This window comes from Fundulus heteroclitus, chromosome 4, assembly GCF_011125445.2.
Source record: "Fundulus heteroclitus isolate FHET01 chromosome 4, MU-UCD_Fhet_4.1, whole genome shotgun sequence".
Lineage (NCBI taxonomy): Eukaryota > Metazoa > Chordata > Actinopteri > Cyprinodontiformes > Fundulidae > Fundulus > Fundulus heteroclitus.
The window spans coordinates 37,461,191-37,483,633 of record NC_046364.1 but is presented as its reverse complement, the minus strand read 5'-3'; the positions used below and the strand labels follow the sequence as shown (position 1 = coordinate 37,483,633).

Here is a 22,443-nt window from a genome sequence, read left to right as displayed (position 1 = left end):
CTCTTAGCTCTAACCTGGTGTTCAGTCTCAATTCGAAGACACTAAAGTGTATCATAATTCATATTATGCTGTTTAGTAATTTTGTACTCAATGAGACATGTTCTTGAGTATTGATAATCAGCAAAAATCTCATTCCATTGGCAGATAATCTTATTTACCTGCTCAAATTAAGGACATATACACTCATTTTAAGAAAATTTTACTCATTTTTAGATCCGTTTTTGCAGTGAATATGATCCCTGATATGTGTTAAATATGCATCCACAGACATTAGAGACTGTGTGGCTTATTTCGATGCTTTGATTTGAACTTCAGCAAGTAATCCTCACCATATCTAGGTGCCTAATGCACCTAGATAGCAATACTAAATTACTATTTCATTTAGTAATGGACCTAGATAGCAATACTAAATTACTATTTCATAGAGTTAACAAGCAATGGATGAGGTGTACCTTACAAAGCTGCTGGTGAATATACGTATATAACAATATCAAAAGAGTATTTTCTGTTGTACTAGCTACCCTACTCTAAGTTGTAGGTAGGACACGCAACTCTTTCAAATGTATGTCACATAATTATCTTTCTAAAATGTAAATCTATACATATGCATGCACATAAAAAGAGGTAGATTATACCCCTAAGCAGAACATGTCATATCAATAAGAACAACAAGGAGAGCCAAAAGACAAAAAAGAAAGACACTGGAGGAGGAAGAGTGAGGTTGAGAAATTGGGACAGAATAAAGAGAGAGAAGGTGTGAATCTGATATGTATTCATTACATGCTTCCTGACAACAAATTGCAATTTAATCCAAGAAGAGGAGGCTCTCATTCTGTGGTAATAAATAAATGACTAGCTACATGTATTATATATCAGACAGTCATGCCCTCCTCCTCCTCCTCTGCTATGGAAATCTCATTGTTACCTGATTTATTCATTCATTCATTCCTTCCATCCATCTGATGGTAAATGGTCAACGGTGTCTCATTTATGACAGTTTTCTTTTACTTTGTCCTACATTCTTTTGTGTGACTGTACTCTATGGGATCAAGCATGCAATCTCTTATATTGCCAGATTTCTTAACCTGCTCTGTGTGAAGTGGTCATTTTATACATAACATAAAAATTTGTACAAAATATAAAGATCAATTTAAAAAGTATTAACTGAATGATGCTCTAACCTGGTGTTCAGTCTCAATTAGAAGACACTAAAGTGTATCATGAATCACATTATGCTGTTTAGTAATTTTGTACTCAATGAGACATGTTCTTGAGTATTGATAATCAGCAGGGATGATTTTAAATGATGTTGTGCTTCATTAGATCATCAGTGCAGACCGGTCAGAGCAGTCTTGACTTTTTGGAAGACTTACGGTATAAGCATTACATTTTGTTATCTGGTACAAATGTTAGAGAAAATTAAGAAATAATATCATCAAAGTGTTGTTAAATCCTCTTAATCCTTTTATGTTAACAGGATTGTACTGCATGTGGGTAAATGTCTTATTTGTGGGCATCCTTTCTTAGGCTTTTGGAAAATGCAACAGACAACCACTCCTATTATGTTGAGGGTTTGTCACCATTCACAAACTACCTGTTCAGAGTGGTTGCTTCACATACTCATGGGCAGACAGTGGGGCCTTGGGCAACCCTTCGCACAGCAGAGGATCGTAAGTACTGATACACAGTCGTAAATGTCAAATTTTGTGCAATTGTTTCCAAAGATGAATGTAGTTACAGATTCAACTGAAGTGTAAAAACAGGCTATGCAAAAACAGGTGTTGTAAAAAGAATGAATATTTAGGTGTTGGGGTCAAACTCACCACATTGGCGTTGCTTTCTGGGTTGTCTTTTAGCAGTAGTCGCTAGAAACAGTTTAGGTTAGTTTGTTTAATGTCTTAGAAATAACATAAATCCCGACACATTGAGAAGTAGACTCAGCAACTGGTTGATAGCTCATTTAGTTAGTTTGTCCACAGTGTTGCTAAGTCCCCGTCCACACAGACAAGATTAGCTGTATCTGCAAAAGGTATTTTGTCATTTAGGCTGTGCGTCCACATGGATCTGGCATTTTGGGACACTGTAAATTATCATTTTTTGAAACCGGGTTCTAGAGTGGATATATTTCAAAATGCCAGTTTCATTTTTCCGTGTGTACATGCAAGCCGCATCTTTTCTTAAATTATGACGTCGTAGCTTCACCTCTCTCTGTAACCCGCATGCGCTTCACTCTCACAAAAAAAAACTGGTGCTTAGTTCATGCTGAGGCAGATATGGGCTTTGTTATGGTTGTTAGTAGCATCCTCTGACTTTTTATTTCTAATTAACCCATTCTACACGGTGTTCCCCTGTGAACTTGAAGTTGAATGGTAAATGTTTGTGTCAGAAAATGTATTGACATGAGCTGATCGGGCAAACAAGAGGCAATTGTAAGACTCTTTACCAGGGTGTGAGCAGCTGAGTGAGAAAACCAAAAAAACGGAACTTAGTGAATGAATGATAGAACAGGAACTAAACAGAGGCCATAAACAAGAAAAAAGGACTAAATACTATGACAAAGGACAAAGACAAAATAAGAAGAGTAAGAAAACAGGAAGTAAAGACAGACAACAAAGTCCAACATTTAAAAACGCAGAGCATGCCATCAGTTTACGAACAATAAAACAGCCCAAAGTTGTGTATAACTTCTTTAAGTTATTCTAAGTGGTTACGGTTGCAAAAAGAAAATGTAAAAGGAAATGAGGTGATGGAAACATGGCCAAAGGCTGGATTAGGTGGAACACACCGACAGGGTTAGACTTGCTTACTGTAAGGTGTGTCTCTGTGTGTGAGTGACCTAGCCAGTGTCATTGTGGGCTAATTGCTGTAATAGAATCATATTAGCCACTGGAAGAGCCTCCTCAGTGCAAAGTTATAAATTAATTAACACCAAGCTATTATCACATACATTATCATTAAGCAGCTGAGTTTTGCATACATTGATACATGCGTACCTACACATGCATTGTATCCATTTCCACATGTAGCTACACATTTACATGTGCACACATGCATTTTCTTACATTGCATTGCATGTACACACACACTTGCAGACATTTAGGATGCATTAAATTACAGCTCTGTGCTTTTCTCATTGTTATGCAAATTTAATTTCCTTCCAGCAAACACACCAACTTAGACGCACATGCACACACCAACAAACACATCTACATTCACACTAACTCTCAAGCATATAGAGTTTCTATGAGACATTTAAACACGCCATTACTTGCTCCAGGGTCATAATACCAGTCACACTGCTTGTCAGACTTTTCAGGAGTATATGGTGGCTCTTTGCAATGCCAAGTCTCCGATGTACAACAATGCAGTGCTTGGAGCAGCACTGGCATAAGGTTTTTTCCACCTCTTGTGGAGTTTGAGGAAGAAGCCCTTTCTCAATACCAAGACCAATTGGTCATGATTGGAAAACATACTTTATTTATCTTCAGTTTTTGTTTATTTTACCATTTAGTGAAACAGCTCAAAATAAGTGTTTATTGCATGTGGTTTCACTATCTATATATTACAACATTGGTGTAAGTGTAAGTTTTAATGACAAATATTTGCTAGAAAGACAACAAAAATGTGTTTGTATGGTGAGAAAAAACGACTTCGGCAATGCCAGACCAAAATAAACAAGAGACTCGTTCTTAAACAACAGACATTATTTATGAAGCCTTAATATTTAGATCCTCACATCAAAACATCAGAGAATGATATTTAGTGACAAACATCTGGTAAAAATTAAATAAAATAACTTTCTGCACTACCGTCTTCATACCTTGCTGCCCAAAGCCCCCACAAGGATCCATCAACACATTCTAGAGAGAATGGGTAACTCAATATACAATGGTTGGACAACATGCACTTGGTGCATTCTTGCCTTGATGTGTCCTTTGAATTCTAAAAATGCTTGTGCCACTGCTGATAATGTTTATGAAGTACTCAAGAACAGAACAAAACACATTTTGAGAAGCAACAACAGACCCAACTGTTCCATTTTTGTCAAAGACCTTGAGGGGTGTGGCAATATGCTGCCGATCCATAGAGACTCGTTGCAAAGGTTTCTTTTCAGGAATCTTTCCATACCATTTATTTTAGGAGGGGTTTGCTGTTCACATTTCTATTAAGGCAGCGAGCTGAAGTCTAACCCTTGACCACCTGACAAGGGCTGTGTGGGGCTCGGGAGAGGTATGAAAGTCTTGCCTTGTGATTCACACTGATGCTGCCTAGAGGCCCTGGTCTTGACAAACTGCACTCAACTCTTAGGCTACCCACGTCTTGCTCATCACTGCCTTTTCTTTTCAGAAAAGGCAGTGATGTCCCTTCTAAGGACTTTCTGGAAAGAGACACTGGGGTACGTGTGGGTGTGTGCGACACCAGTGCCCATGATACCAATAGTGAAAATCTGCTCTCCACAGAGACTCCACAACTTCTTGTTGTCCGTTATTGGGCTTCACCCACACAGGACTGGATTTTATTATAATACCCATTAGAGCAGATGACAAGGAACATATACACATCATTACAGACAGATTACTACACTTAGCAGCTTTATCTTGTCTCCCCTCAATCAAGACCACTGGACAACTGGTTTAGGAACGCATAGTCCATTTGCCTGGTGTTTCAAAGGACTCACTTGACCAATCCCTTCCCCATTATCTTTTTGGGTCCACATTGTTGATTTGGCAACACTACCAATGGAAATCTAGTCTCTGAGAGTTGTTGGGAGTGTTTAAAGAGTAAAAGCATGCGTGTCCCAGCTTTGTGTCAAATCCCTACACTGTCACTGAGTTTTACATTAGTGACAGTAAATCTTAAATGCAAAGGGAGGAGAATATTACAACTGGAGTAAATATATCTTTAAAAATTCAATGTCAGAGATTTGAGTTTGAAATAAGTATTAAAACACAAGCAATGAGATCTAGTTATGTGAGAAACTTATCAAAGGACAGATTGAATAATGGGAATGTACAACATGACCAGCAGCGCCTGTGGAAGGTTGTGCTTTGGTGCAAGAATTACGGGACTGCTAAAATAAATTAACAATTGCTTCTCCATAGTTCCCAAGAAAGCTTGACATTCACAATATTAAACTGAATGTTGTGGTATCTTAGAATGAATATGTTCAACATTTTTACCTTATTGGTGAAAAAACATTTATTCGGTTGTGTCCACATTTAGTCACATCAAATAGGGTCTACAGTATCAGACCACTATGACTGAGAAAAGCTGAACAAATGTTTTCTTTAAAAAGAATATTCTGTGTGGTATGATGCTTTTTTAGTGACTCACAAAAATAACTGCGAAATTCATCAATGGATGAGTTGTTATCAAATCAGAATAACCATCCATCTGTACCTGCTTATCCCTTTAGGGTCGCGGGGGGACTATCTCCGTTTGTCATTGAGCGAGACCCTGCGTAGGTTGCCAGTCCAATCAGGATAGCCATTTGATGTTGAAAAGCCCTTCATAATTTGCCACACTTGTTTTTGTTTTTTTGTTTTTTTAAACATGTGCAGTTATTTTTTATCTGAAAGGTAACTAATGACGGACACCATTTAACAGATTTTTTTCCCCATAAAATATTGTGGCTTAGGATACACCCCCAGTTTTCAGATTTGCACACCATTTTTCATTTCTTTCTTTCACACTGATAAAATAAAGGATGTGTGCCATCCAGCTGGGTGGCCTTGTGTACGGTTTATTATTAGGAATAAAATATTAGTAATCTTCCGTGTGTCATTATGTGTAAAACAGTAGTTGCAGATTTATTGCAAAAATCCTTTTGCTGATTAATCCAAGTCCATAAAGTGCTTGAAATTTAATTGAAGGTACTGTGCAAAATTCCGATTTTGCCAACTGTTTAGATTTTAAATCCTTCAGGTGGTTGGTTGCACTTATACCTAAATGTCACTTCATCACGCACTTGTGCCACTTTGGCTCTGTTACACACAGATACCCTTTTGACATTGTTACTACCTCCCTACCACCTCAGAGATGTTTTGAATATTGGTCAATTTGAAATTGTGTAAACACTAAACCTTCAAACTTGGAATTCTAACATTTATATGATCTACATTTGCTAAATACAGCTTTTTAAATTTCTTAAGATGATTCTGTTTAACTAGATTAACTAGTAAAGGACATAGAAGGATTATGGTTACATTTATGTGTTTTTTTTTTCTTTAATTTTTACAACAGCAAAAAGATATGCAGGATAAAAATAAGGTAAAAAAGTTAAAAATACAGATGAAAAGGAGTAAAATGAGGAACAGAAAAAGAAAAAGGAAAAGAAATGAAGAGTGGACTAATGAAAGAACAGAGGGAGAGAGAGACCCCCGCTCCTTCCTTTCCTTTTTATCATTCCATTAAAGTTTTATATCCATCTTTTTAATGTAATTTGGTCCCTATGAATTCCTGTCGCTACTGAACAGACAGACGGCTCCTGTGAACATAAACTCTAGCCGTGTTGGACAGCTCCCTTTCCTCTGTCTACTCCCATGTTCACACCAGCTAAATGATCTAAGAGCTTGTATCTGTGTGTGTAAATGTGCGCCTGTGCACGCACTGGAAGAGAGGTGCGTATTTCAGAGTGCTATGAACAATATGAATAAAGAGTATGAATAAAGCTCCACTTGAACAAAATGATCTTTGCAAAGTGGTCTTAGAAAGTTAAAGTGTGGGAGTATGTGTGTAAGAACATTAAATAACATTAAAAACATGAAAGAATAATCCCTTGTCACCCAAACTAAACCGTAGCATGGTGAGATAGAGGAGCTGTACAGGTGAAATAAGCTACAGAGACAAGGTTAAAGGTAATGACAGAGCACAACGAATTTGTGTTAATTAATTAATTATTGGCTACATTAATAAAACATTGTCTTTTTTCCTTGCATTTTAGACAGGCATTCCCAGAGGAATGATGTATTTAAAAAGCATAATCCAAAACTTTACCTTTGTCAAAGACATATAATTGCAGTAATTAACTGGACTTGGCCATTTCTTTTCACAGTTTACAAATCACTAACTTTAAAAACGCACTACATTCTGTAAAGAAAATTGCCTCAGGAAGTAATACTGTTTTTTTTTATTGATGATAACAGGAAAGATTTTTATTTTCTGGTTAGCACACTTTATATATCACAAAAGAGCAGAGATCACTTAAGCAACATTAAATAACGCTTACCAGGACAATATCTTTTCTGGTTAGATTAACTTAATGCAAAACCTGTGTTTGGTTCCTCTGTGTTTTTGTTAGCAGTATATTTAGCACACAATAATATCAATCTCTGGTAGACCTGGACTTCACAACTTATTTAAAGAGGTCATAAGAATTTTACCTTAATCTGAGGCTGCAGGAAAACCATTATTATTTGAGTACATTTTCTTTCCCTCTTAGATTTTCTACCTTCTTAATCTGTCTCTTCTACACCTTTCTGGAATGCCTCAGCCTTACTTCCCAATCTACGTATATCACGTTAAGAGCCTTAAGCCATAATAGACTCCACCTTAGGATTTCTTTCCTATTGTCCATCAGTCGCATAGTCCTTTCTCACCTTAAAAATATGAACTTCTCTGTTTTTTTTAATCTGGCCTGTGTCATATAATTTTAAATTTTTTATCAAATTTGAGGCTATTTTGTCTTAGCTTTAGTTTTAACTACAGCTATATTTAAGACATTTGAATTTTTAAATGTAGTAGATAAATGCTGTGTTAATTTGAATCTGCACTTGTGGGATCACAACACTCTCAGTAACCAATGTCAAAATAAGTAATTTGAGATGTCAACATTGTTTTCTGTAGATATATTTCTACTAATCCTGTAAGCATGAAGCTTACACCAGATGTTGATAACAACTCATTCTCAAATATAGAAGGAATTCAACAGAAATTGTGCCACAGATTTGGTGTATTAACGTAACACACCAACTTGAATATGTCAAATACTTGTGACAAAGCAATTTTTTGAATTTATGTGAAGTGTTTTTTCTTCAGCAGGGGAGTCTTGCCCGATTAATCAAAGGCCAGGACATTAAACGAAATACTTACTACATTCATGGTAAAACCGTAGCTGCTTCCAGGTCATCCTGATGATTTTCAATAAAATGCTTTAATAACCCTTCAGAGGTTTAGAAATATTTCTTTAGCCAATGTTTACAGGCTGTTTTGTAACAATTATTTTTAATTATTTATTTTTACATAAGATCTTTGTTTTTACTCGTCAAGGAAAGCCGTACAAGACAGCGGTGAGACCAACGATGTTGTATGTTTTAGAGATAGTAGCACTGAGGAAGATACAGGAGGCAGAGCAGAAGGTAGCAGGACTGGCCTAAATTTGTAAGGACTGGCTGATACTTTGAATATTTAGATGTAATTTAATTGATAGGATATTTCCATTGAATCGGAAATTAGATCAAAACGTTTGAAAAATATTTTAGGCGGAAAATCCTACTGTTTATTGGCACTAATGGATGGTTAAAATGTATTAAAACTCAGACATTGAATGACAAAATAGATGCCTGTAACTTTTCTGAGTATATGGTTTTCCAGACTTTTCAAATAGGTTTGCAATGACAAAGTGCAGTATCTCATATCAGGTACCAATGGTCACTACGTATATAATCTAAAACAAAAAAAATCCTAATTTTAGAAGCCACCTCTTAGTTTCTGTCTTCTTATACGCTCTCTTTTGGTCAAAAGGTGGCTTATATAGAACTAAATAGATCATACTAAATTGTTAGTGCCTCCAAAGGATATTAGTGTGTTTGATTGATTGACATTTTAAAACTATTACGGTAGTTGTAGTTACTTAAAGGCTCATGTGCATCTCATATACTCGGGATATGTTAGCTTATGACCTTGGTCATACCTTATCCTCTTTCTGACCGCCTCTTCAGAGAATCCTAAAGCTGAAATGACTTTAAATAATCTGCAGCAAAGTAAAGATATGAAATGCAATGTAAATTCCTCCTGTATTACTTGTCACGTTTTGACACCTCGTGGTAAGTATCTTGATAACAGTAAAGCTCAGCATTTGTTCTCATTATGACTCCTAGGAGCCTCGAATCACCTTCAAAAGCCCAGTCACCCCCTCACACACAAAACACATGCCCACAACCGCACACACATGCTTGTGACCCTGTGCACGGCTAAAAATAATACCCTTCTTCTTTTCCCTCACATGGACATGCATAGATATACGCACATAAACGTACACAGACTGTTAAATACACACGTGTACAATGCATGCACAAGGATGAATGAGAAGCTACACCCACAAATACACATCTACACACACACACACATTCTCCCTCACCTCCTCCCCCTTTCCAAGCCCTTGTCAGTTGATTGTGTTATTACTATGCTAACCAAATCCTTATAAATGTGATTTAAGGCTTGGCAGCCCAGCAATCCTGTTTTAGCCTTCTGCTACTGTGTTTTTTTTTACTGGAGAGAGGAGGAGTAAAGGTGGGAGATGCAGATGGTGGGATGAAGGGACAGGGGTAAGGAAAGGAGACAAGAAGAGCCTGGAGAGATTCAAAAGGGGTCTGAATGTGCAGGACACTTTGAAATTCTAGGATGAGTGATGTAAAAACAGATGAGGTGAGAAGAAGAGGAGGACATATGAGTCACAAAAACTAGATTGAGCTAATGCAATCCAAAACTTGCTTCGTTCTGTCCAGAAACCAGTAAAGCGTTAGCATCCACCCTCTACTCCACCTCTCCCAGCTTACCCCCTTCAAAAAAAAAGCATCAAGTGCATCTTAAATGAAAATTTCAATTGAAAAACTTAACAGCCCTTCAAATTGCAGAATTTTACACGCGTCAGTAAAGCCTAAATAACACTCAACACTTAGAGAGAAAGGAGAGGGTGAGGAGGCAGGAGAGAGGGAGGGAAGATTGGAAGAGTAGGGGCAGCAACAAGGGTTCTTTTGAGAGGTGGATGAGAACCGGATCAAGGTGACTTAAATCAATGTTGTTTTAAAATTGTTTAGCATTTTCTGTTGGATTCCTCCATTCTTTGCATGTTTGTGAGGAATCCTAATAGGGCAATGGCACAAAAAAACTGCTAAATAAATGTGTTGTCTGATTAAACATTCAACGTACAGCCAGGAACTCAACCATCCACAACAATATGCAAGCGTGCAGGGAAGCACTCCTGCATGGACATGGAGAGACAGGGAGATGGGCTACTTGGTTATTCGTTGGGTTCAGTGGACCTTTGGTGGTAATTGAATCAGTGTGAGTGCTGAGTAGAGCTAGCATAAAAACCTGTTAACCTAAAAGGTCAGCTTCCTGCATTGTTTATGTAGTATGGAGACCAGAGAGAGGGAGAAAAAGAGACCCGATACAAAGTACAAATGGGAGCCAGAGAAAGGAATAATATGGGTGAAGTGGTAAGAAGAGGACAAATAATGATTGTATCAGAAACAGAAAAAGAAAGAGAAACCATGAAAAAAGCACAACAATAATGTTTCTACTTTTGTTAAGGGGTATGATGGGGTTAAGTATTGCTAAATGTGAATCACTGTTACATGATGTAAACAAACACAGTTCAATCATACAGATGATTTTATTTAAAGAATTTGACCGAATTCCAAAGTATTAACAAAATGAAAAATATTATTTTAGACTCCATAGTGAAATGAAAGTAAAATATTAAAAGCTGATTAAATAATCACAAAAAAAAAATACCATGTATTTATTTATTTATTTATTTTATCTTTTTTGAGACACCATGCCAATCATGCAGTTAAAGCTTTTTAGCCAAGTATAGTACATATAAACATGGTGGGGATTTCATAATGAACTTATAGCATGGCATTATATCCTACCTGTGCTTGCTAAATTTATGTGGATGAAGGCTAAGCAGTTGTCATCTTCATTATTGGTGGTTCTTGTGGTAGAGCCTTTCTGTGTCAACATTATGCTGTGGATATTGCACAATAAATGAGGTTGTTTTATTGTCGTTTTTGGCTATAAAATAAAAGGAATATACTATTTTCATAAGGTTCAATTCAAGAGAAGGTCTTATTTTTTGTGTCAAACTACATAAAAGCGTCATACGCAAACTACCTGAATGCTACATAGAGACTGAGAACAGGAACTTAATGTGTTTTAAATCTTTAAATTAAATTACAAGGCATTAGTTAGCACATCATTCTTAGTATTCAGGCTCACGAATTAGTTGATAATGTGGAAAAAGTGCATACTGTTTGCTGTTTAGATGGATGCATGCACATAGACATGCACGTATGCCTAATCTCGCATGAATTTATGCTCTCATACAACTGCTAATCTTATTTCACTGTCTTCCTTTATGCCTATCCCTCAGAAACACACACACACACATATCACCATCTGGGAAAGCTGTTAGCGGTTAGCGGTAGCACTTAGCAGCGCAGCATGCTCCCTCAGTCCGCTCAGTCACCTTGATCTGCTTGCCCTTCACACAGCACCATTACTGCTATACTGCATCTCTGTGGGTGTGGGCATGTGAGTTAATGTGTGAGTTAGGAAGAGTGTGCATCTCTGTGTATGTCCATTATAGAGCAGTACAGTGGGATGTAAATGCCAGGGGAGGAGGAGGGTGTGGGATTACCTTCAAACAGGCTTCCGTGAAGTGAAATTTCCCTCTCCCTGGTCTCATGTTCATTTTTACCCTTGCATAGCCATGTGATAGTCATGTGACTTTTTGCCCATGGCTTTCTGATGCACTTCTCTGCCTCTTTCTAAAAGGATTATTTTTCGTTTTAAGTTAGAAGACTTTAAGAAACACTTTCACACACTGAAAACTGCACAAGAAGCATAGGCCGGTTACTGGTGTCGAGGCATATCAGAAAGCTTTTACTTTTTTTTTCTAACTGTCCCTACAGTTTAAATACAGTGCCAGAGAAATGGAGTGACCTGAGTTTTCTCTAGTTGTATGAACCACAGAATGAAACAACACTCTCCCTCTGCCACATGTTTCTACACACTGCTGGTCAGCTGGCCTAAACATGGCTACTATAGATTTCTTCCTTGACTACAACAATGACAAATTATGCTATTAGGAAATATTTATTCTCACACAAAAATGCTGACAGTCATAGTGTAAACTAAAGCTGCACCACAACGTTCACTGTTGTTTTAAAACTACAGCTGGCAAGTTGGGTGCTGCATGTCTGTTAAGCGTCAGGCTGGCTGACTGAGCAGATTGCCCGATTTATCAGCTAATCTCAGTTTGATATACTCAGTGTGTTACAATATCAACTGTGAGAGCAGAACCCCAAAAGTGTAATACTGTGCACAATAAGCAAGGATTACTACTAGATTTAGCCAGTGTTTCTAGTATTCCCACATAACACACACAACCAACAATCCCAAGTGGGGGGGGCTGTGTTTTTTTCTCTTTACAGCGACTAAAATGTGAATCTTTTAAATGTCTTTTTTATGTTTGAGTATGTCTTGATTGTTGTCAGAAAGACAGTGTTCTTTGTGGTCTAATCAGCCTAGATTTAGGTTTGAGAAAACATGCTTACCGTCATTTCATCATAAGTGTCAACAAACGCTAAACGCGACATGTACATTACTTTAGTGGAAGAATGTAAAAAAGTGAAAGAGTCAAAATAGTTTTTTGGCCTTTTGGTGGGTTTTGTTATGCTACTTTTATATGTTGTAATTCATTCAAAATAATCATGCTCCTTGTTCTTTTTTCTCTTTCTTTCCTTTTCTTCTCTTCTCATTTATAATTATTTTTCTGCAGGTCCAGGACCAATAGACACACCAGCCATTATGGGACTTCATTCTCGGAGTGCATTAGTTACCTGGGATCCTCCAGCACAAACAAATGGAATTATTGCAAATTATACCCTTTATCTTTACTCAGGCTCCATCACTTCTTCAGATTATAAACCTAATTCAGTCACCAGCACCAGCTCTACCTACAGCTCCGATGTATCATCTAAATCAAGTCTGACATCAAGCATTGATGGAACACTCCATAATTCAGATTTTAACTTGTTGACATTGTCAAATCCTAGTAGACCTAGGGGCCCAAGCCACAACTCTGTGTCTTCTGCAAATTATAACAACTCAAGCACAATCAAAGAAAATGCACACATCATCCATTTCTCCACCACAAGGCCTGTTATTGTTGAAAAGAATCAGACGGAGTCATTTAGTGAGAACACTGGAAGTCATGACCATAGTATTATGTTATTCAAACCTGCTGAGCCCAACACCAGCAGTGTAAATCCAGACTTCTCACTGTCATCGCCAAATTATATCACAAGCAGCTTTAATCCTGATAATTTTGTTACACAAGAGCCACTCACCAGCCCCATCTCCAGTTCTTTTGCCTCAGCATCAAGATCTCCTCCACTGTCCATCACTGTTCCTGGAAACACCACCTGTTACACTTTCCCCAACCTACTTCCCTACGAAACGTTCAGCCTCCAGGTACACCAGTGAAGTTCTGAATATAGCGTTAGAATTGAAGACTGTACTGTACTGTATACATTTCAAAATATTAATTAGAATTTCATGATATATAAATTTCTTTTTTTCTTATTTTTCCTGCTGACTTTGTTTCCAGAAAGAAGTATTAATAATTGCCATAGTGATAAAATATCAATGTATAATTTTAGTTACATGTTAGACTACATTACAGATTGGTGTTGCATCTTTTTTTTATTTTAGCTTTCCCAATAATGGTTGCAGTAAACTGTAACTATAGTTGAGAATAACTGTTGTCTGATTTCTGATAGCAAGTATCATATAAAACGTATTACACGGTGATGGTAAAAAGTTGTTTTCTTTCATCCAGGTGAGAGCATGCACAAATGTTGGTTGCTCAGTGTCTGGGATGTCTCAGTATTTCCAGACCCTCCCAGCTCCACCTGAAGGGGTGCCAGCACCTCACCTTCACTCTGACACACCAACCTCTGTTCTCTTGTCCTGGGGTGCACCAGAACGAAGTAATGGACCACTAGAACGGTAAGAAATAGTAACACAGTCTTCAGTCCGGCCTTTACGTTTTAGTTTTTATGGCATTCTGTGCGACTGTGTGGCTAAACCCCATGTTTGCTGTAGCTGGGAGATTGAGCGCAGAGTTGCTGGAACCAAACAAATCTCCACAGTAGGCCATCTTCTGCCAGTTCCTCCCCCTCTTTCGTTTGTCGACTCCTCATCAGCTCTCAGTCCTTGGACGGGCTACCAGTATCGGCTTGTGCTTCATAACGAGGCAGGAAAGGCGACAGGTTAGACTGGGGGGAAAAAAAGCCTGACTTAGTTGCTGTTTCCAGTCCAAATTACATGTTTCACGTTTGTGCCTGCTTTTAATACATGCAGGGCCCTGGGTCAGTGTCACCACCAGACCTTCTCGGCCAGCTGGACTGAGTCCCCCAAGAGTGAAAGTTCTTGGATCACAGTCGCTTCAAGTGAGATTTTTCTTGTTATCTTTCTTTCCTAATTTCCTACATGCTGATATACTCATGTGCATGGGTATTTATTAACATATTTATTAGATCAGTTTTATCTTATAAGAAATTTTGCAGTTTTAAAGTATTCCAATCACAAACTAATCCTATAGTGACTTTTAGAGTGTTTATATTTATATATATATAAAAAAAAGAAATAATAAAAGTAGAGCTTGATTGAGAATCTCCTTCATTCACACTGGGTTTGACAGAGTAAAAAAGACAAAGCAATGTCACACAGATTCTTCTGTCTTTCCCTTTTCGGATTTAATGAGAGAGAAGAGCATTCAACTCAAGGTCCCCTTCAGAAATGGGAGGGGCTGTGACCCTGTCTGTTGCAGCTTCCTTCCTGTCGGCCATTTTGGAGGAGTGACTGGAGTGGATTTCCACCAGTGGCTAATCTCTCATCAAGGCCTATCTTTGAAAGCTACTGAAACAATATTGCATGCATCCACACACAAAGAGAGGCACACACACTTGCACTCACAGCCCTACACTAATGCTAACTGCAGAAAAATGCTAATGCCTGTCATCATTTCAGAACCGCCCCTGTCATTGCTGCAGCAGCAGAGCTTTAAGGGTCACGGGTCAAAGAAGAAACGCATTCCTTCCTGGTCGTTGCTAATTGGGCAAACAGGAAGCTGCTTCCAGGTTATCAGCTGACCTTGACAACACAATGGAGGATTTTGAACATCTTCCTCACATCTAATCCATATATAGCTTCTTCTTCTCTGCTAAAAAAACATTTCTATCCTAAAAAGGGAGAGCCTATTTAAAGGCTTCTACAGTGGTTTAGAGGAACTAATAGTGTAATCGGAGCTGTTTAAGTAATACATGGTAAAATACTTACAAATGGACAGATTTTCTGTTTTCATTTTAAACAAAATAGAAAAAAAGTATAAAATGTATTTAATTTCCTGCTTTTAAATCTGAAAAAATGTTAGTTATATTCATAGGTACATTGTGCTACAGACCTTCACTAGCGGTACAGTCTCTTGGTAGAGTATTCACACACCCTGAATATTTTCACATTTCTTTGTTACAACCACAAATTTCCATGTATTTATCAGGATTCTATTTGACCGACTCACCCAGAGTAACACATACTCATGAAATGGATGGAAATGGATATGTGGTTTTCAAACTTTTTAACAAATAAAAATTTAAAATGTGGGTTTATGTATTCAGCCCTCTTGACACTGAATAGAGTCTAGTACAACCAGTGACGCCTCAGTCATTCACATCCAATAATAGTAGGTAACAACAATCTTAAGTTTTTATTTGAAGCATTTGTTGTCAAGTCTGAATAGTAAAGATGTTATAGATGTTATCAACTATAACAAGCAATGTACACTGCAGTGGGTAAATGAGAGTGAGTACCACACTTCTGAATGAACAGAACCAGTAGGGCTTTTATTTTGATATTTTCAGCCAGAATTATGTAGTTGTAACAGCAGGATAATGGTAGAAGTAGTTTAAGTTGGATTTTGTTGCATCAAGAAGACCAAAGAGCACACCCAACACATCTGGGATAGAGTTGAGGTGAATTTTTAGCAGGGTAGGTTACAAAACAATATTTTTAGCTTTAGATATCTTACAAAGCCATGTTCAGTTCATCACTTGAAAATGGAGAGAAGATGGCACAACTACAACATTCAGCTAAGCAGTGAAAAAGTCCATGGTGACTCTGAAAAGGTTGGAGAAATGCACAGCTCAGGTTGGAGAATCTGTTGACAGGAGAACTATTAGCCATGTGCTCCACAAATCGATCCTTTAAATGTGAGATATCAGTAAATCCAATTCAAGGTAATACACAGACTTCATTATTCTAAAACTAAATTACAGAAAATATACCCCATCATTTCTCCTTTATGTGATTGATGTAAGTCTGCTCAAGGCTTTCAGGTCCAACTTTCTGGACATGTCTAAAGTTGCACATTTCTGGTGTGACATATTTAACTAGTTTTCAAAAATGTATGGTTTTGAATTTAAGGCAGATCCCAATATTGCTCTGTTTGGACACTCTCGGTCTCTTGCTAAATGTAGTCTTTCAATTAAAAAGCACTTTTAAATGTGGAGTGATAATTGCCGAGAGACTGATTTTAAGGTTGTGGAAAGCAGAAGTTGTGTCTACATTTAAGGAATGGCTCTCAGAGTTGACAGTGGTTTTACACGTGGAGAGACTCAGATATGATATAATGGACAAGTCCAAGTCTTTTCAAAGGATCAGGCAACAATTTCTTGCTCAACAGGACCGGAGTCCCTCCTGATTCTGGATACATGACTTTATAACTTGCTACTCTTCTCGCTCTTAGAAAATCATACTGAAATGTTGGTAAAAGAGAAGCACCAGGGCTTTGAATAAAGGCACATGCCCATCTCATTTTCCTTATTTTCCTTTCTCCTTTTCTTTCCTTTTATGTAAATTAAATGTTCATGTCCTTGTTTGTTGTTATTTATAGAACTGAAAAATCTGAATAAACAAACAAGATTAAAAAAATCTATCCTTTAAGGAAGGGTGGGAAGATGTAAACCATTGTTTAAATAAAGACACAAAAAGCCCCGTTTACGGTTTGCTTTCAGGGTGAACTTGCTCTGACCATCAGACCAGGACATGTTGGTGGTGGTTTTAAGTGAGCTGCGCCAGTGAAGTATTTTCAGTGGAATGGCGGATTTCAAATAATTTAGTAAATTCACTATCATACTCATAAGTTTCAACAACCTTTCTTTTTGAAGGCATCTGGGAGCTCTGTTGATATTACCAGGACTTCCGCTGACTTCAACAGCCAGGGCCACACCAGACTAAATATTTGAGGTGTCTAATTGATTCATAACCAGAATTACATGTTGCTATCACAAAATGAAACCAAAGATACACCAACACACACATTTTCCTACAACACTTTTTTCCTCAGTTTTCAGATTTTTCCTGTCCTATTTGTAAATACCCCCGACCCCCCCTCCACACCCACACACACACACACACACAGAATTCTGGCCTTAGCCCCAGTGCTCTATGTCAGGGTCTCTGGTGTCTTCACCATCACCAGATTACATCAAGCTATTCAATCTGTAAATGACTTCCAACACAGAGCACACTCAACACGCACTTTGGGAAATGAGCTACCTAACTCAAAATGACCCTCCCCAGTTGAGGTGTTGGTGCACCTTTGAGTGTGTGATTGTCTTTTTGTAGTTAGAAGGTATTACTCATGTGTACGCCTCTGTGTGTGTCCTGTATCACCTCTCAGTGTCGCTTGTTAAAATATCAAGGTTGCATGATAAATAATTAGTCTTGACGTTCATTCATAATGTTCTCATCAACATTGACCACTTAATCACCTGCACTTGTATTAACAAGCTGTTTACTAAGTCATTTCATAACAGTTTGTTTTCCTAAGTGAGTGCATGTGTCTGAGTATGTGTCATTTCAAAACTTTCTTGTATCGATGTATTAGTGTGAAAAGGGTTTATTTGTGTGTGTGTATGTGTGTGTGTGTGTGTGTAGGGGGGGGGGGTAAAACCTTCATGTTCTTGTAAATACCATCTATTGTATTTTTGTGCTATCATTTATGATAGATTTAAATGCTGACAGACTAAACAGATTCCAAACAGATAGCGCTTAGCTTTGGTTTTTGCATGGTGCAATTCCATTACGAGCTGCTTTCATTATTTTAGCATGGTGTCAGTGTGTGTGAGAGAGAGAGAGAAGGAGTGCCTGTTTGTGTGCCCTGTTTTAAATGTGATGAAAGAAACCTTCTACTTAAGTCAAAGTCAGGGTATGTTTTCCGATAAGACAGTGTTGAGGACACACACAGTGACCATCCTCCCCTTTCCAGGTAGCTGGTGCCACTCTAATCTGACAATACAATGCATTATAATTTAACGTTATACATTTAACTTAATACATAGTTATTTTTGTATAACCTGTATAGGACAACCCTCTAAATGTATGCAGCAACAGCATTAATATCTAAATATTAAGCCATGTGTAAACATTAAGCATTTGCTGTGCCTTGCAGAAGTATTTAAAAAAAATTCAACATTTCTATGTTACAAACGCAATCTTTATTAAATTGTGTTGGGCTTTTATATAATAGTCCAACAAAAAGTAGTATAAATGTTTAGTGAGAAGGCAGTGGTTCTGAATTTTCAAAGTTTTTACAGTTAAAAATCTGTAACTTTGTTTGAAGTCAGCATCATTTAATCTGATACCAATAAATAAAACCAATGTCTTTAGAGGTAACCTAATTAGTAAATAGAGTCAGCCTGTGTTTAATTAATATTGGTATAAATACAGCTGTCGTGTAAAAGCCTTACAGGTTTGTTAGAGAACTTCAGTCAACAAACAGCATTATGAAGACCATTGAATGCGCCGAACGTGTCAAAGACGAGGTTGGGGAGTGGTTTAAAGCAGGCTTACATTCCAAAAATGGGAAGCATGTTCCACTACTGCACACCTTCCAAGGCAAGCCCTTTTCCTGACCCCTCAGGTCTGGGGTGGGTCGGGAAAAGGGCTTGTCTTGAAAGGTTTGCAGTGGCTAACATCTCTGCAGAACCCACACATCCTGAACACAAACTGTTTAGGCTTTTACCTTCAGGTTATGTTGTATTTTAACAAAATGCATTAATCCCTCTATCTCAAATGTTTGTCTCAGGTTACATGGTCGCCTCCTTTGATTCCCAATGGAGAGATTCATGGATATGAAATCCGTCTCCCGGATCCTCGAATTTTTCATGACACCATCAAATCCTCTGAGCTCAATGTCACCGTAACGGACCTTGTTCCGTACACAAATTACACTATCACTGTGCTGGCATGTTCAAATGGTGGAGGATATGTTGGTGGATGCACGGAAAGCCCTCCAACTCCTGCTTCCACATTACCTACGAAACCTGAAGGCCTTGCACCTCTTTCAATCGTGCCAGTCAGTGAATCGTTTCTGGCAATTTCCTGGCAACCACCAAGTCGCCCAAATGGACCCAACATCAGGTAAAACTCATAATAGGCATAAAAAAATCTAATTATGTTTTTTTTCTTCTATTTGTTACTTATGTATTCTTACAAAATACTCTTCCCCATCTTTTTCAAGCAGGACTGTTACTATCTCAATGCTTATTGTGTTTGCTAGATTAACTTGCATGTGACTATTATCAACAGAGCAAAATAATCTTAAAATACTGAACAAGTATCAGCATTAATGTAATGTATTGACCTTGTTCTCTCCACTAGCTGCTTGTGCTCATTGTTTTCAAGTTTTAATGTAGCGCATATTGTAAAATGTAATTGTTAGTACATTTCACCACAATGTGAAAGGCGCAAACATCTGTGATATGTTGAGACACCATGCTAAAGAAGAGTTTGGCAGCTACATGATGAGGTGAATAAATTATTGGCGCACAAACAACAAACCTTACAGACAAGGCAGGCGATGACACAGACCAGGAACCAAAACAGAAGCAGACCAGACATAGGGGTAGCACAACGGAGGATCCAACAAAGAAGAACCAGTGGTTTAAATTGGAAGGGAAGGACAGAGAAGAAAGCAGGAGAGCAGGTAAAAGTAATTAGGGAAACAATCCTAAGCAACAGGTTACTGACAAAAAAGTGATGAGCTGAGGGGAGAGAGAGCAAAGATAAGGTGGAAACATAAATATGAAAACCACAAAGAATAAACTAACTAAATAACTGAACTGAAGATAGGTGGGCACGGAAACAAATATCTAACAGAAACAAGATATAACTAACTAAATCCACAATCTGCAGAAATCTAAACGACAAAAAGAAACAGGAAGAAATAAACAGGATCTGTACAATAATGAACAGCACAATCCCCGGGAACCTAGAACTAATAATACTCAATGACCTGGGGATCATGACATTAAGGTTGGCCACTTCTTGTGAAAATGTGTGCTTATATAAGTAAAGTCGGCATTGCAGATTAGAGCAGTGACAGTAGCTCCACTGCTGACAGTGGGGCAGTGCACCCATCACCCCACGTTTCACATCTACTCACCATTTACCTTCCTTTCAGGTTCAATGGTGTATTTAACATTTAATATTCTCAATTGTCCTCTTGAGCAAAATTTTATTTCAGAGATAACCACAGTAAATATACAAAAAATGTTAAATAATTGTATTTATTGAAAATTAAACCACCATTCATTTTCAACAAATAACCCATTATCCATTTCATATCAGTGTGGATATCCAGCAGAATTGTTTTCTAGTTGAAAACAGTTGTTTTCCAGTCTTTTTTATGTTGCTTCTGTGTCTTGAACAGTCAAGTTGCAGCTGAAAAGAAATGATTCCTATGCCGAGAGATTTTAGTCCTGGTGAAACACTGCCTCTGTTATGAATCAGCATCTCTAGTCTGGGAACGTTATTCTCATACAGATTATAGATTCTTACTCATTTAGTCTTTTGAGGTAAATTCACTCTTTTACCAATTGGTACACCAATATCATACCTATGTTTTGCCACTGTACCCCTTCTTTGTTTTGTCCCTGCAAATAATCCATTTCACACATTAAGCATTTACAAAGGAAAACAATAATTTCTAACACTTCATGGGAATTTATGATTTTGTACAGTCTTTTAAAGTATACAGTTTAAAACCATTGCTGTCTTTTGACTGGTGATATTTAGTTGTAAAAATTAATGTAAAAAGCCCTATCAATTCTGTCAAAGCTAATTATCATCATAGCTTCCAGATGTAAGAAGCAGAGTTTTAGAACCATCAGAAATGTTCATATTATCAATAAGCATTGTTTTTCATTCATTAGAAAAATCTCAAAGTTACAAACCAGACAGACCAGACTGATATCATGTCAATTTTGGAAGACACATTTTGGAGATGTTCATTTGCTGTTGAAGAACACCGTCCTAAAAAGATATGAATGCATTAGCAAGCTACTAACAAAAGTGCCCCGCTAATGAGCTAAGTGTTGCGCATTTATAATCAGTGTTTTCACAGTACTAATGCACATTCTGGTCCACTTTGTTCACGTCCTGTTCGACTCTCCCTGCGATTAGGCCTAAAATAAAGGTCCATTTTCTTAGCAGGTGATTAAAATGCATGAGGCTCTCTCTCGCTCTCTGTTCTGTGCTGCTCAGCTCTGTATGTTTGTCTAAGTGGGTTGGTTAAAAGGCGGCGTTAAGCCCTTCTCTTCTGATTACAGCAGAAATTAGCATCACTGTAGGGAAAGGAAAACACAAAACCCACAGAAAAACAACGGCTGGAGGGGCGTTGGGAGGGATGAGATACAGGGGAGGGAAAAGAATGGAGATGATGAAAAGCGGCACAAGAGGAGGAAATGAGTGATAAGAGTCAGCTAAAACTCTGTGTGGAAGTTTGAGTCTGTGCATATGTGTGCAGCACCGTGAGTAAAGTCTTTGTGTGTTGATGGATTCCTTAACAACAAACTGTGTGTGTTTGTTTTCTTCTATTCAAATTTTCCCCGTCAGATACAAGTTGCTCAGACGTAAAATCCACCAGCCCCTGGCCGTCGCCATGGTCCCCACATTAGCAGCCACTTTCCCACCCCCCACTGAAGATCTCCATCGCTGGTTCCATGTTTACTCCGGCACCAAATTGTTCTATGAAGATAAAGGCCTAAGCAGGTGAGATTACTGGAATGAGCTCTAGAGCAAATGGCTGCGCTGCAGCAAACAGTGTGTGCAGAGCCGATCGGAGAGTGACTGCTGATGCCGATCTTTTAATGCCGCTCAAAGATACATTAAGCAAATAACCCAAAGAATTAAATTGTTTTTGTTTCACACGGCGTTCCTTAATCTCAGTCTGCCACTTGGTAGCAGCTTTTTTTCTTCAACCGTGCTGGACTGCTCTGGGTCCATGCATCTTCTGGGCCTTTTTTCAAAATCAGCTGACCAACATTCAGATGTGTCAGCTCTTCTTTTGTGTGGGATTTTTTCATCGGA

The 22,443-nt window shown here is 37.9% G+C and overlaps 1 protein-coding gene across 1 annotated transcript in view; it reads left to right on the top strand.

Annotated features, from left to right (window-relative positions):
- The window catches only part of ush2a (Usher syndrome 2A (autosomal recessive, mild)), a 292,843-nt gene that overhangs the window by 161,456 nt on the left and 108,944 nt on the right, over positions 1-22,443 (top strand). Inside the window, exons 49-55 of the mRNA XM_036135732.1 lie at positions 1,528-1,670; positions 12,788-13,482; positions 13,850-14,019; positions 14,116-14,282; positions 14,374-14,462; positions 19,160-19,494; positions 21,970-22,125. Of these exons, the coding sequence (XP_035991625.1) occupies positions 1,528-1,670; positions 12,788-13,482; positions 13,850-14,019; positions 14,116-14,282; positions 14,374-14,462; positions 19,160-19,494; positions 21,970-22,125 (1,755 nt within the window). The remainder of the gene's footprint in view (positions 1-1,527; positions 1,671-12,787; positions 13,483-13,849; positions 14,020-14,115; positions 14,283-14,373; positions 14,463-19,159; positions 19,495-21,969; positions 22,126-22,443) is intronic.